This window comes from Diceros bicornis, chromosome 4 (genome assembly GCF_020826845.1).
Source record: "Diceros bicornis minor isolate mBicDic1 chromosome 4, mDicBic1.mat.cur, whole genome shotgun sequence".
NCBI lineage: Eukaryota > Metazoa > Chordata > Mammalia > Perissodactyla > Rhinocerotidae > Diceros > Diceros bicornis.
In genome coordinates this window covers 90,611,284-90,625,156 of record NC_080743.1, presented here as the reverse complement: position 1 = coordinate 90,625,156, position 13,873 = coordinate 90,611,284, and the positions used below count along the sequence as shown (strand labels likewise).

General features: G+C 35.2%; 1 protein-coding gene across 3 annotated transcripts in view; it reads right to left on the bottom strand.

Annotated features, from left to right (window-relative positions):
* Positions 1 to 13,873, bottom strand: part of COP1 (COP1 E3 ubiquitin ligase) — a 242,286-nt gene that overhangs the window by 57,410 nt on the left and 171,003 nt on the right. For all 3 annotated transcript variants that reach the window (XM_058540005.1, XM_058540004.1, XM_058540003.1), the window contains one exon: positions 1,478 to 1,595. In XM_058540005.1, the coding sequence (XP_058395988.1) occupies positions 1,478 to 1,595 (118 nt within the window). The remainder of the gene's footprint in view (positions 1 to 1,477; positions 1,596 to 13,873) is intronic.

Genomic DNA, 13,873 nt, shown 5'->3' with positions numbered 1-13,873 from the left:
AAACAGCATATCCACATTAATCAGGTCAACTAAGATTTCCAATTTATACAATTAAGTATACTACAACTAGTTGAAATCAAAGTAATTGATTCAACATTTATAAATCTGAAATTGAAGAAAATATTTTTGCCATATAATCCATCATCCATATTTGAATCTGAATAAAATTTTAATTATTTACTGGTCATTTTAACTCCTAAAGATAGAATACTTTTTGACTGGTTACCACTTAATTTAGATTTGTGAATTAATTACCTATACTACCTTCCCCTGGAAAGCTCAGTTCCCACCTTCTTTATTTCCTTTTTTTGTAACTCACTTCAAATTACCTTGCTAAACCAATGCAAATTACCAAATTCTTATCTAGAGCAACAAGTATGGATGTGGTGAGAGATACCAAGTTCAAGGCACTGGCATTAATAAACTCCTAAGAGAGATTAGAAACTAAGTGAAAAGAAGAAAATAATGTATCATTAAACTTGAGAAGAAATAATAGATATGAAAAAGAGAAAAATTAAGAATGAGTATTTACTAGGGTAATATAAAATAAAGAGAACCACGACATGGGTAACAGAAAGAAGGGACTGCCTCTGTTAGTAGAAGAGCTTTGTCAACAATATTTTGGCAATTGAGACTTATTACCTGGTTGACATCTTATTACCTTGTTGACATCGTGTTACCTTCAAACAAAATAAAAAACTAAAAGCCTATATTATGATTCTCTAGTTCAGAAGGCTTCTCAAAGGACATTTGTTGGGTATAAGCAGCCACACTTAGAACGTTCTCTTCAAAACATATTTAAAAATTCACCATGAAATCACAGGGAGATCAAGTAACATGGAATCATAAAAAGTCAACCAAATATTACTTAAAGTCAAAAATACTACTACTATACTGCAATGCAGATAAATACACAATAACATATTAGTAGACTTTAATAAATAAAACACTACTCTTATATTGCATCAACTATGTTGTTTCTCTCTTCTTAAGGAGAAGCAGTGGCTGAAATCCAATCTGAAGTTCAAATATTTAAGGGAGCTACATTAAAAACTAGTATCATCAGGATTTTATTCATAAACAACATACAAAAGTGAGCAATACTGACCAGAATATACATGTATTTTAATTAGACAAGTTATAAAAATCTACTATTTGGGCCAGCCCCAGTGGCCTAGTGTTTAAGTTTGGCGTGCTGCACTTTGGTGGCCTGGGTTTGGTTCCTGGGTGCGGACCTACACCACTCATCTGTCAGTGGCCAGGCTGTGGTGGTGGCTCAGGTACAAAAAGTGGAAGATTGGCAACAGATGTTAGCTCAGAGCAAATCTTCCTGAGCAAAAAAAAATTTACTATTTAAGAAACAGCGCATACACCACAGAATTACTCTTTATATATATCCATGGTGACGTTACAAACTGGTAAATGATGATAACAGAGATCTGTGTTAAGCTCAACCTCTGAAGAGAGTAATACTCACGCAGAGACAATTTCCTCACCACTCACAAACTTTGCATAAGAGACTGCTTTTCGGTGTCCTTTGAATACCATGATTGGCTGTTTAGTGTTACGAAGATCATAGTAGTGGACACAGTGATCTAAAATAAAACAAAACAAACAAACAGAGAAAAATGTGGTAAATGAAGAAATGAAAAGCAAAGTTAATTTTAACTGGTTCTGGTGTTTTTCATCAAATGTTTCACAATGTCAAACCTATAACAGCCAGAAAACTAAGGGCTATGACTCATTTTCAAAGATAAGGAAGATACAATGGGTGTTCTGTTTTCAATCCAGGAAAACAAAATTGCATAAGAAAGTATACACATATGCCAATGTGAGTCTGAAAAGGACCTCCACTGATATTCCCTGTGATCCTGGCTCTAGAAACAGAGTATTCCGGGTTCAGAGTTAACTGGAAATTTTAAAAATGTATCCTTACATTCTGATAGCTTTATAAAAAAGGTAATACAAACACTTTGGGCTTCTGGCTAAACATGATCCTATATAATTTTATTTCCCACATTTGCTTTTTAAAAAACAGTTTCTTGAGACACATCCTACATATAATAAAAGCAATTCACCGTAAGTATACAATTCAATGAGTTTTACTAAATCTACCCAGTGGTGCAACCATCACCATAAATCAATTTTAGAATATTTTCCTCATCCTAAAAAGATATCTCATGCCCATTTACACCCAATGTCCTAGGCAACCACTATATCTATCTCTATAAATTTGCCTTTTCTGAACACTTAATATAAACGGAATCAGACAATACATGGCTTCTACGTATGGCTTCTTATGCTTTGCATGTTTTTGAAGTTCATCCATGTTTTAACATGTGTCAGCAGTACACTCCTTTTTATCACTGAATAGTACCCATTGTATGGATATATCCCATTTTGTCTAACCACTCATCAGTTGATGGATATTTGTTTCTACTTTTTGATTATGATGAGTAATGTTGCTATGAACAATCACATTCAAGTCTGTGTGGACATGTATTCAGGTCTCAGGTAGATACCTTACCTTATACTTGAGAAGTGTAATTATTATGTCATGTAGTAATTTCACGCTTAACTTTTAAAGTAACTGACAACTGTTGACTGCACCATTTTACATTCCCACCAGCAATACATGATGGTTCCAGTTCCTTTACTGAGTTCTTTGAAAATTTTGGATACAGATCTGATAAAGATGTGTGTTTTACAAATATCTTCAACCATTCTGTTGCTTGTCTTTTTATTTTCTTAACAGTGTATTTTGAAGCAGAAAAGTTCTGAATTTTGATAAGGTCCAATTTATCTTCTTTTTCTTTCACACACCACACTTTTCGCATTGTAAATAAGAAAACTTTGACTAATGCAACATCTTTTAATCTTAATCCAAGATTTTTCTCCTACTTTTTTTCCTAAAAGTTTGATTTCTTACATTTAAGTCTGAGATAAATTTTAAGTTAACTTTCGTGTATGGTGTGAAGGAAAAAGTCTAGTTCATCTTTTTGCATTTAGATGGATATGCATCCAGTTGTCCCAGCATCATTTGAGAACAGACTACTTTTTTCTTAATGAAAGGAAAAAAGCTGCTTTGGCAACTTTGTCGAAAATGAATAGACTAAAAATAAGAATTTACTTCTAGATTATTAATTCTAATCAATTGATCTACATATGTCTACCCTTCTGCCAGTACAACAATGTCTTGATAACTGTGGCTTTATAATTTTGAAATTGGGAAGAGGAAGTCCTCCAACTTTTTTCTTTTTCAAAATTGTTTTGAAAAATCCTGTTTTTTTGCATTTCCACATAGATTTTAGGATCAGCTTATCATTTCCCGCAAAAAAGCCTGCTGGAATTTTTACAGGAATGGAGTTGAATCTCTAGATCAATTTCAGGAGAATTACCATCTTAACAATATTGAGTCGGCCAATCTATGAACACAAAATGTCTCTTCATTTATTTACATCTTCTTTAATTTCCCTCAGCAAACTTTTGTAATGTTCAGTGTACCAGTCTTGTACTTATTTTATTAAATTTATTCCTTTAAGTATTTTATTCTTTTTGATGCTACTCTGAACAGAATTTTTATTTTGGGATTGTTCATGTATAGAAAGGCAATTGATTTTTTTATATTGATGTTTTATTCTGTGGCCCTGCTGAACATTTTATTAGTTCTAATACTTTTATCTTTTAAGATTCCTTAAACTTTTATACATATGGGATGATGTTATCTGCAAATAGTTTAATGTTTCCTTTCAAATCTGGATATCTTTTATTTCCGTCTCTTCCCTAGCTACATTGGCTAGAATCTCCAGTACCATGCTGAATTGAAGGAGCAAAGGGAACATCCTTGTCTTGTTCCTAATTGCAAGGTAAAAGCCTTCACTCTTTCACTATTAAGCAGGATGCTCACTGCTAGTTTTTCATATAAACGCTTTGTCAGGTTGAGGAAGTTTCCTGCTCTTTGTTTAAGAGTTTTTATCATCAATGGGTGTAGAATTTTATCAAATGCCTTTTCTATATTTATTGAGACAACTGTGGGGGTTTAGTCCTTTATTCTATTAATGTGGTACATTACATTAATTGATTTTTGGATGTTAAACAAATCTGGCACTCCTGGGATAAATCCCACACTGTCACAGTGTATAATCTTTTAAATATGCCATTGGATTTGGTTTCCTAATATTTTGTTGAGAACACTTGCATCTATATTCTTGAGGAATACTGGTCTGTGTTTTTCTATTTATGAGCTATCTTTGGCTTTGGTTTTAGAAATCCTTCAGGGAAGAATGTGTGAAGCATATTATTTTTTCTTTCAACACTTGATAAAATTCACCCGTGAAGCCATCTGGGTCTCAGCTTTTCTTTGTAGGAAGATTATTAGTTACTAACTCAATTTCTTTACTTTTCATAGGTCTATTCAAATTTTCTATTTCTTCTGAGTCAGTTTTGGTAATTTGTATTTTCTAGGCATTTTTCACTTCATCTACATTACTGAATAAGTTGGCATACAGTTGCTCACAGTGTTCCCCTATTACTCTTTTAATATCTGAAAGGTCAGTGGTAATGTGCCCTCTTTAATTGTTAATTTTAGTGATCTGTGTCTTCTTTTTTCTTGGTTAGTCTAAGTAAAGATTTGCCAATTTTGTTGATCTTTTCAAAGAAACAACTTTTGGTTTTACTGATTTTCTCTATCATTTTTCTGTTTGCTATTTCCACTCTAATCACTATTATTTCCTTCCTTCTGCTTATCTTTAGTTTGTTATTCTTTTTCTAGATTTTTATGTTGAAAGCTTAGATTATTGAGATCTTTCTTCTTTTTTAATATAAGTACTTAAAACTATACATTTCTTAGAAGCATTGTTTCAGCTGCTAGCACAGATTTCAATATGTGTTTTCATTTTCACTCACTTCAAAATACTAATTTCTCTTGTAATTTCTTCTTTGATGGAAGGGTTCTTTAGAAATGTGCTGTATTTCCAAATATTTGTGGATTTCCCAAATTAAGTATTGTTGCTGCTTTCTAATTTAATTCCATTTTAGTCAGAGAAAATGACTTGTGTGTGTGTGTGAGGAAGATTAGCCCTGAGCTAACATCCATTGCCAATCCTCCTCTTTTTGTTGAGGAAGATTGGCCCTGGGCTAACCTCAGTGCCCATCTTCCTCTACTCTTTTTTAATATGTGGGACGTCTGCCACAGCACGGCTTGGTAAGCAGTGCGTAGGTCTGTGCCTGGGATCTGATCCTGCAAACCATGGGCCGCTGAAGCAGAGCGCATGAACTTAACTACTACGCCACCAGGCTGGACCGCAGAAAATTATTTTTATAATTTCTAGTCTTTTAAATTTGTTAAGACTTGTTACATGACCTAATATATGGTCCATCCTAGAGAATGTTCCATGTGTGCTTGAATGTGTTTTTGCTATTGTTGGGTAGAGTGAGCTATAAATGTCTGTTAGGTCAAGTTGATAATGTTATCCAAGTCTTCTATATCCTTGTTGATTTTCTTTCTAGTTGTTCTATCTATTGAGAGTAGAGTTCTGAAGTCTCCAACTACTTTTTTAAATTGTCTATTTCCCCCTTCAATTCTATAATAGTTTCATGTATTTCACAATACATTTCACACTATTTGTTATAATCATTCTATCTTGCTGCTGAATTGACCTTTTTATAATTATACAATGCCTTTCTTTGTTTGTAGTACCAATTTTTACTTAAAGTCTATTTTGTTTGATTTAAATATAGTCATTCCAGCTTTTTCTTGGTTAATATTCACGTGGTATATCTCTTTCCATCCTTTTACTTTCAACCTGTGTCTTTGAATCTAAAGTGCATCTTTAATATTTAATTACATTTAATTAAATACATTTAATATATTTATTTATATGATAGGATTTACACCTGCAACAGTGCTATTTGCTTTTGTTACATCTTTTTTGTTTTTATACTCCTCTCTGCCTTTTTTGTATTAAGTAGATATTCTCTAGGGTAATACTTTAGTTCCTTTCTTGCTGTTTTTTTACTATATATTTTTACAAGTTATTTCCATAGTATTTTTCCTGGGGATTATAATTAGCATGGGAATTTAAAATAATCTACTTCAGACTATCACTAAATTAATTTTAATACTATACAGAAATTTTGCTCTAATATAGCTCTTTTCCTCCTCTTCTCACTCTATCCCTTGTACATCTTTTTATATTATAAGCCCACAAACACATTTTTATAATTCCTTTTTTACTCAGTTGTCTTTTAAATCACTTAGAGTTATTAGAAAAAAATATATTTAAACTATCTTTTATTATACCAATATTATTATCTTTACCCAGTGTTCTTTATTACTTTGTGTGGATTTGCATTACTATCCTAGTATCCTTTCTTTTTAGCCTGAAGGACTGCCTTTAGTATTTCTTGTAGGGCAGGTCTGCTAGAAAAGAACTTGCTCAGTTTATGTTTATTAGAGAATGTCTTAATTTCCTCTTCATTTTTGATGGATAATTTTGCTAGATATAAAAATCTTTCTTGACAATCTTCCTTTCAGCACTTTAAACACACCTCACCGCCTTCTAGTTTTCATGGTTTCTAATGAGAAGTTGCTGATTTTATTGAGGATCCCTTTTATGTACCGAGTTGCTTTTCTCTTGCTGTTTTCCAAGATTCTCTCCCTGCCTTTGACTTTAAATAGTATAAACATGATGTGTTTAGGCATGCATCTCTGAGTTTATCCTACTTTGAATTCATTAAGCTTCTTAGATGTGTAAATTGATGTTTTTCATCCAATTTGGGAAGACTTTGGCCATATATTTCTTCAAATATTTTTCTATCCCTTTCTCTCTCCCCTTTATCTTCTGGGTGTCTGTATATGTTGGTATGCTTCATGGAGTCTCACAGGGTTTTTGAGGCTCTATTCATTTTTCTTTCTATTACTTAGACTGGATAATCATTACTGACCTATCTCCAAGTTCACTGATTCTTCTGCCAGCTAAAATTTGTGCATGAGCTATTATATTCAATGAATGAAACCACAATTAAGGAATTAAAGAAAAATATGACAAATATGCCTCACCAAATAGAGAGTATTAAAAAAAAAGACATAAGGAAAAAAAATAGAAATTCTGGAGTTAGAAAGTATGACTGAAATGAAAACATCACTGAAGTCTCTAATAAGCCCAACATCAGTGATAGTTTCTACTGACTGAATTTTTCCTGCTTCTTTGTGTATCTCATAATTTTTTTGTGAAAAACTAGATATTTTAGATAATATAATGTAGTAACTCCAGAATCAGTTCCTGTCTCCCTCTCCCTGGTTTGTTGTGGCTGGGCTTTTGGTTGTTGGCGGTGGTGTTGCTATTTATTTGTTTAGTGACTTTTCCAGAACTAATTCTGTCGAGTCTGTAATCCTTGCTGTATGAAACTACTGAAGTGTCTGATCAGTGTTTTATTTTTTTTTGTGTGTGTGTGTGTGTGTGTGTGTGTGTGAGGAAGATCAGCCCTGACCTAACATCCATGTCAATCCTCCTCTTTTTGCTGAGAATGACCGGCCCTGAGCTAACATCTATTGCCAATCCTCCCCCTTTTTTTCCCTTTTTCTCCACAAGGCCCAAGTAGATAGTTGTATGTCATAGTTGCACATCCTTCTAGTTGCTGTAGTGGGATGCCGCTTCAGCATGGCCGGACAAGTGGTGCGTCGGTGTGCGCCCAGGATCTGACCCCGGGCCGCCAGTAGCGGAGCGTGCACACTTAACCGCTAAGCCATGGGGCTGGCCCCTGATCAGTGTTTTTTAATTTTTGTTTTTATTTTTTAACCTAGCTGAGTGAAGGTTGCTCCTGGGTTAGTATCACTTAGTAGTCACAAGATTTCGTTAAATGCTTTGAGCCAGTATGTCTTCTACCCATTGCCAAGGGATCTGTGTGTGTTAGGGCACACTCTTATAAATCTGCCTTATTTATAAGGTAGACTTATTATATATTATATAATTATTAACTTATTACACACAACTTATAAGTCTGCCTTTGCCTTCACTTCTCGCTAATGGAGGCTCAAGGTCAGCTAGAGGTAAGCAACTGGAGCCCTCTCCAGTTTTTCCTGGATAGGCACACTGGCCTGGACATCCACAAAGCATTCTACATCCCAGGAACACCTGAGAGCTTTTTGATAGCCCCTGTGGTTGTTTTGTTGCCAAGATCTTCCTTTCAAATTTTTGGGGCTCTTGTTTGCCCCAACTGGTATCATAACCTTAGACAGTTGTGATACTGCATCTGATTGTTTTCAACAATATCCTCGGTACACGTATTTTCCCACGGAGACTCTGAGTCAGATCACACAGAAACAACATCCTGTGAATGGAGCTTTCTCCAGTGAGCTGTAAGTCAGGTCGAATAGCGACAATGATCTGGAAATGGGACTTTCTGAGAAACCCCAAAACCGGTTTTTTCACAGTGGTGACTACAAGGCAGCTGGTTTGCAAGGCTGCCATATCACAGAGTTGGTTCATTTTTATAAACGTGTTAGCATTTTTGTTGCTTATATGAAAAAGTATTCCCATATTTCATTTTTATTATTATAATTGCATTAAGTGATCAGCTCAAATGACAGCATTCAGCCTATATCGCAGAGGTATAAATGGAAAAAAATTATCCTGGGGCCGGCCTGGCGGTGCAAGCGGTTAAGCGCACGTGCTACACTGCGGCAGCCCGGGGTTCACTGGTTGGGATCCCAGGCGCGCACTGATGCACCACTTGTCAGGCCATGCTGTGGCAGGCGTCTCATATAAAGTGGAGGAAGATGGGCATGGATGTTAGCCCAGGGCCAGTCTTCCTCAGCAAAAAGAGGAGACTGGCAGATGTTAGCTCAGGGCCGATCTTCCTCACCAAAAAAAAAAAAAAAATTATCCTGCTTCAACTGCTGTGGTCATGTTAAATTTATCAGTTACAAAGATTAAACTTCTTTTTTGTAGTAATAATTCACAATTGAAAAACATTTGCATAAAATAACTCTTCCCAAGTTATTTTATAAGCTGAAAATAATTTGATAGTATAAAAATAGTATAGTACAGTATAATAACATACTACCTTATTCTCAGGCTAATAAAAAAACAAAAGTGGGGGCCGGCTCTGTGGTGTAGTAGTAAAGTTGGCACATTCCGCTTTGATGGCCTAGGGTTCACAGGTACGGATCCCAGGCACAGACCTACGCACTGCTTATCAAGCCATGCTGTGACAGGCATCCCACATAAAAAGTAGAGGAAGATGGGCATGGATGTTAGCCCAGGGCCAATCTTCCTCAGCAAAAAGAGAGGAGGATTGGCCACAGATGTTAGCTCAGGGCTAATATTCCTCACCAAAAAAAAGGGGGAGGGGGAATGTAATATGTAAAAGATGTAGGGATATAAGTAAAGGTTAAATTATGTCATTGTGCACTACAAAAATATTTTACAGGAGCCGGCCCGGTGGCACAGCCGTTAAGTGTATGCACTCTGCTTCGGCGGCCCAGGGTTTGCAGGACCCTAACCAATAATTTTCCACTATAAATGGAAAGTCTGGGGCCGGCCCCATGGCGTAGCGGTTAACGGTGCGCATTCCGCTGCGGGCAGCCTGGGTTCCATCCTGGGCACGCACCGATGCACCGCTTTTCAGGCCATGCTGTGGCGGCGTCCCATATAAAGTGGAAGAAGATAGGCACAGATGTTAGCCCAGGGCCAGTCTTCCTCAGCAAAAAGAGAAGAATTGGCGTGGATGTTAGCTCAGGGCTGATCTCCTCCAAAATAAATAAATAAATAAATAAATGGAAACTCTTTCTGAAGTGTCACCATAATTTTTTTTAATATTCTTAATAATTTGAGGATTTAGTACATGATACCATTTCCATTTCTTCTCTTTTCCCCTTCTACTTTGAAAAATTTCAAATCTGCAGAAAAGTTGAAAGAACAGTAACAATGAACACCTTTGTACCTTTCAATCTAGACTAACTGTAAACATTTTACCATTTATGAACAAATATACTCACTCTTTTTTCCCCCTGAACCATTTGTAAGTAAGTTTCAAACATCAGTATAGTTTACCCATAAAAATGTCAGCAACTACCTTCTAAACACAAGACTCTCCACAATACCATTATGTCATACTCCAGAAATTAATATTGGCACAATAATATAATTTAATATGCATTCTATATTCAAATATCCCAATTATTTAAAAAATATCCTGAGTAGCTATTTATTTATTTAGTTTTGCTCGAGGGTCACTCACTGTATTTTGTTTCCATGTCTCCTTATTGTTTTATATATAACTTTCATAATACAGTTATTTTTGAAGCATGTAGAATAGTTGTTTTGCAGAATGTTCTGCACGTCTGAATATGTCTGAATATTTTCTCGTTATTATATTCATATTAAATATTTTTGACAAGGATACTATAAAGTTGATGGTCCTTCCTCCTGCATCACATCAGGAGGCATATAATGTTTGTTCTAAGGATGAAGCAAAATTTGACTGCTTAGTTAAATGCCCTCACAGCCTCGTCAATGTAAAGAGAATCCGTTTCTTTCATCCTGTTAGCCAAACTATGCTACTTAACACAACCATTAAGAGGAATGGCAATACAGAAACATTTCCAGTACAATGAATAATCTTCCTGTAGGGATACTAAAAAAACAAACAAACAAACAAACAAACACAGTTTCACCATTAATAAGGTAATCATTGTTGATATGCTAAAATGATAGGGTGAAAATAATTTGTTTGAAACAGATGTAGGAATATCTTATTGAACTTAATGTTTAATGAAGAGTTTGTTACCTTTATTAAAGTAGAATAAAACAACTATAACTGATAAGTCAAAGTTTTTAAATACAGTTTGTGACACAGCGATTCTGCGTTCTAAAAAACGAGAAGACAAAGAAGCAGTCTCAATCCATATACAATATGGCCAATCAGAGATCAAACTGAATCTCAGAAATTCTGAATTCTATTTTCAGGCTTCCAAGATGCTTGAGAGCTTATAAAATTTCTTAACGTCCTAGCTTTTGGATATCACTATGACGGGGTTGAGGTGAGAAAGGAAGTTGGAGAAATCCTTAGAAAGTTTTCCTTAGGCAGGGCAAATAACTTCTGAGTATTTAAAAACACACAAATCCACTGGTTACTGATATTTACCTCATATAGCTATCATTATTAATTTTAAAAACAATAATTGTATCATTTTTTTTACTTCCTTTAAGCCTTTGATGATATCCTAATACACCATCTTAGAGATCTGAAAGAAAGCTTACCTTTGGAAACAGAAAGATTAAGCAAGTATAAGTTACATAACACAAATGCCTATAAAATACTTTGTATTTCCTTTTAACACCTGCTCTAAATTTGGTTGTTAGATCTTCGATCATCATTTAAAAAAGAATCAGAAATTACCATTGCTTATTTTTACTGTCTGTATACAATCAGCCCTGGGTTCCAGCCTAAACAAAACCTTAGAAAGTCTTATTAACTTTAGCTTACTATAAGATACTTTTTACTTTATGAATCACTCCTCTAATCCTTACCAATCTGCAAAAGACATAAAAGCAATTGTGATACTCCTCTAGTGTCAGAGATGTTGCAATTACTTATCTGTACATGAGATTAAGCAGCAATCATCAAATCAGCAGCAGTTAGAAATAAATGAAAACAGTTTCCAGTTCTACATGTAAGGAGCCTCGAAGGCAACACTCCATCCTAACAACAACTAAAAGGTGAACAGACTAAAAAGTCAACAACTCTTCTGGGATCCATATGAGAGGTAAGGGCCCAGGTCAAACCTCTGTCCCAAAGATTGGAGAGACTGACAGGCAAATACAGGGAGTCAGAGCTTATCAGAGCAGAGACTCATGAGGGGAAATTGTCATGGGAAGTAGTATCCAGACAGAAAAATCTGAACTGTAACTGATGAATTGCTGGAGGCTCAATGTGGACAACTCTGAGAGTTAAAAACTCCAGGGGGACCCAGTCATAAGAGTCCTCTACAATTTTGTCAGATTTATTTCCAGGAGCTTTATCAGGTTCTCAAAGGTAGAGCACAGAAGATTTTTAGGGCAGTGAAAATACTCTATGATACTATAATGATGGATACATGTCTTTATACATTTGTTCAAATCCATCAAATAGACAACACCAAGAGTGAACCTTAGGGCAAATTATGGACTTCAGGTGATTATGACGTGTCAATGCAGGTTCATCAATTTTAACAAAAGTACCATTCTGGAGGGGGATGTTGATAATAAGGGAGGCTATACATGCGTAGGGGCAGGAGGCATATGGGAAATGTCTGCATTTTCCTCTCAATATTGCTGTGAACCTAAAACTGCTCTCAAAACATAAAGTCTTAAAAAAAAGATAAAAATCTCAGTTATATATATTTTCCCAAAATTAAAAAGAAAATCTCAGTTAAGAAAATCCAGAAGAATGTGTAACAAAGTCCTCCCTCGCCTAACTTATTTGGGACCCCACAATATAAAACACATTCAAGTAGCGCTGCTCCAGTTACAGCCCAAGAGCAGCAGGAGCCCTTTTTACTAAGCCTCTTGCTTCCCTATCCACCTGGCCTTTCTTTCCACCTGGCATTGCTTGAGGAGTCTAAAGAAATAGAATTTCAAAAGACTTAACTGTACCGATCACTATGAAAAATTTTTATTTTTTCCATATTTATCTTTTTTTGCAGAGAAAGTATATTAATGAAGTTTTGATGCTGAATTCCAAAGCTCATGGGCAAATAAAAACTTTTACAAATCACTACTACCACCAAATATGAAAAAAATTCCAATTCAAAATATCGATAACACCTATTTGTTTCCAATAACATCTATCTGTATATATACATTCATGATTTCTTGACAATTACCTCTGACAGAAGAAAATCTGTTGCCCTAAAAGAGTTTCTCTAGTGCTATCTTTCAAACTAGACTGGTAACAGGGAAAATATTGTTTAAATCTTCATGCTCACTAATAGGACCCAGTACAATGTTCTATACATAGACATTAGTGGCTAAACAACGATGTCACTGTAAACTTTATCACTGGGAAATGCAGAAAAATATGTATCAAATGTAGAAAAAAGGTTTTAAAATTTGTGTTTGTTGTTTGAATTTATCTGAAAGTATACACAACAAATTACTTGTGGAATAAATATAGTTATTATCATATTACTATAAAAAAGATTAGAGACAAACATAAACCACACTATCTAAAATATTCACAGTGGCTTATAAAATATTAAATAAGCACAAGCTGTGGGCAAAAATTCCTGATCTCACAGTTGGCCTACTCAGGAGTCAGTTTCTACATAATAAAATGTGTGCTGATTACCAGGGAAATTTAAAGGTCTATTTTCCTCTTCTACTTAGTAGGTGATATTAAAACAAACTAGAACTGTCTTTTTTTGATTTTGAGGAAGATTAGCCTTGAGCTAACATCCGATGCCAATCCTCCTTTTTTATTTTGCTGAGGAAGACTGGCCCGGGGCTAACATCCGGGCCCATTCCTCTACTTTATATGGGACACCGCCACAGCATCGCTTGACGAGTAGTGTGTCCGTGCGCGCCTGGGATCCAAACCTGTGAACCCCAGGCTGCCGCAGCGGAGCACGCGCACTTAACCACTTGCGCCACCAGACCGGCCCTAGAATTGTCATTTTATAAAATTGTTCAAACATCATAAATCAAAGTCTAGAGGCAATGTCATCCAAATCTTAGTGGCTTTTAGAAATATAAAAATTAGCATTCCCAGACTAGATAGAAATAAAAGCACTGAAATACACACTCAAAACGTAGTACAAAATTATTTCATCACCATAGCCTAGTTGCTAAGTTTACAAAGTCAAACTAAGCAGCTGTAAAAGTATGCGAAC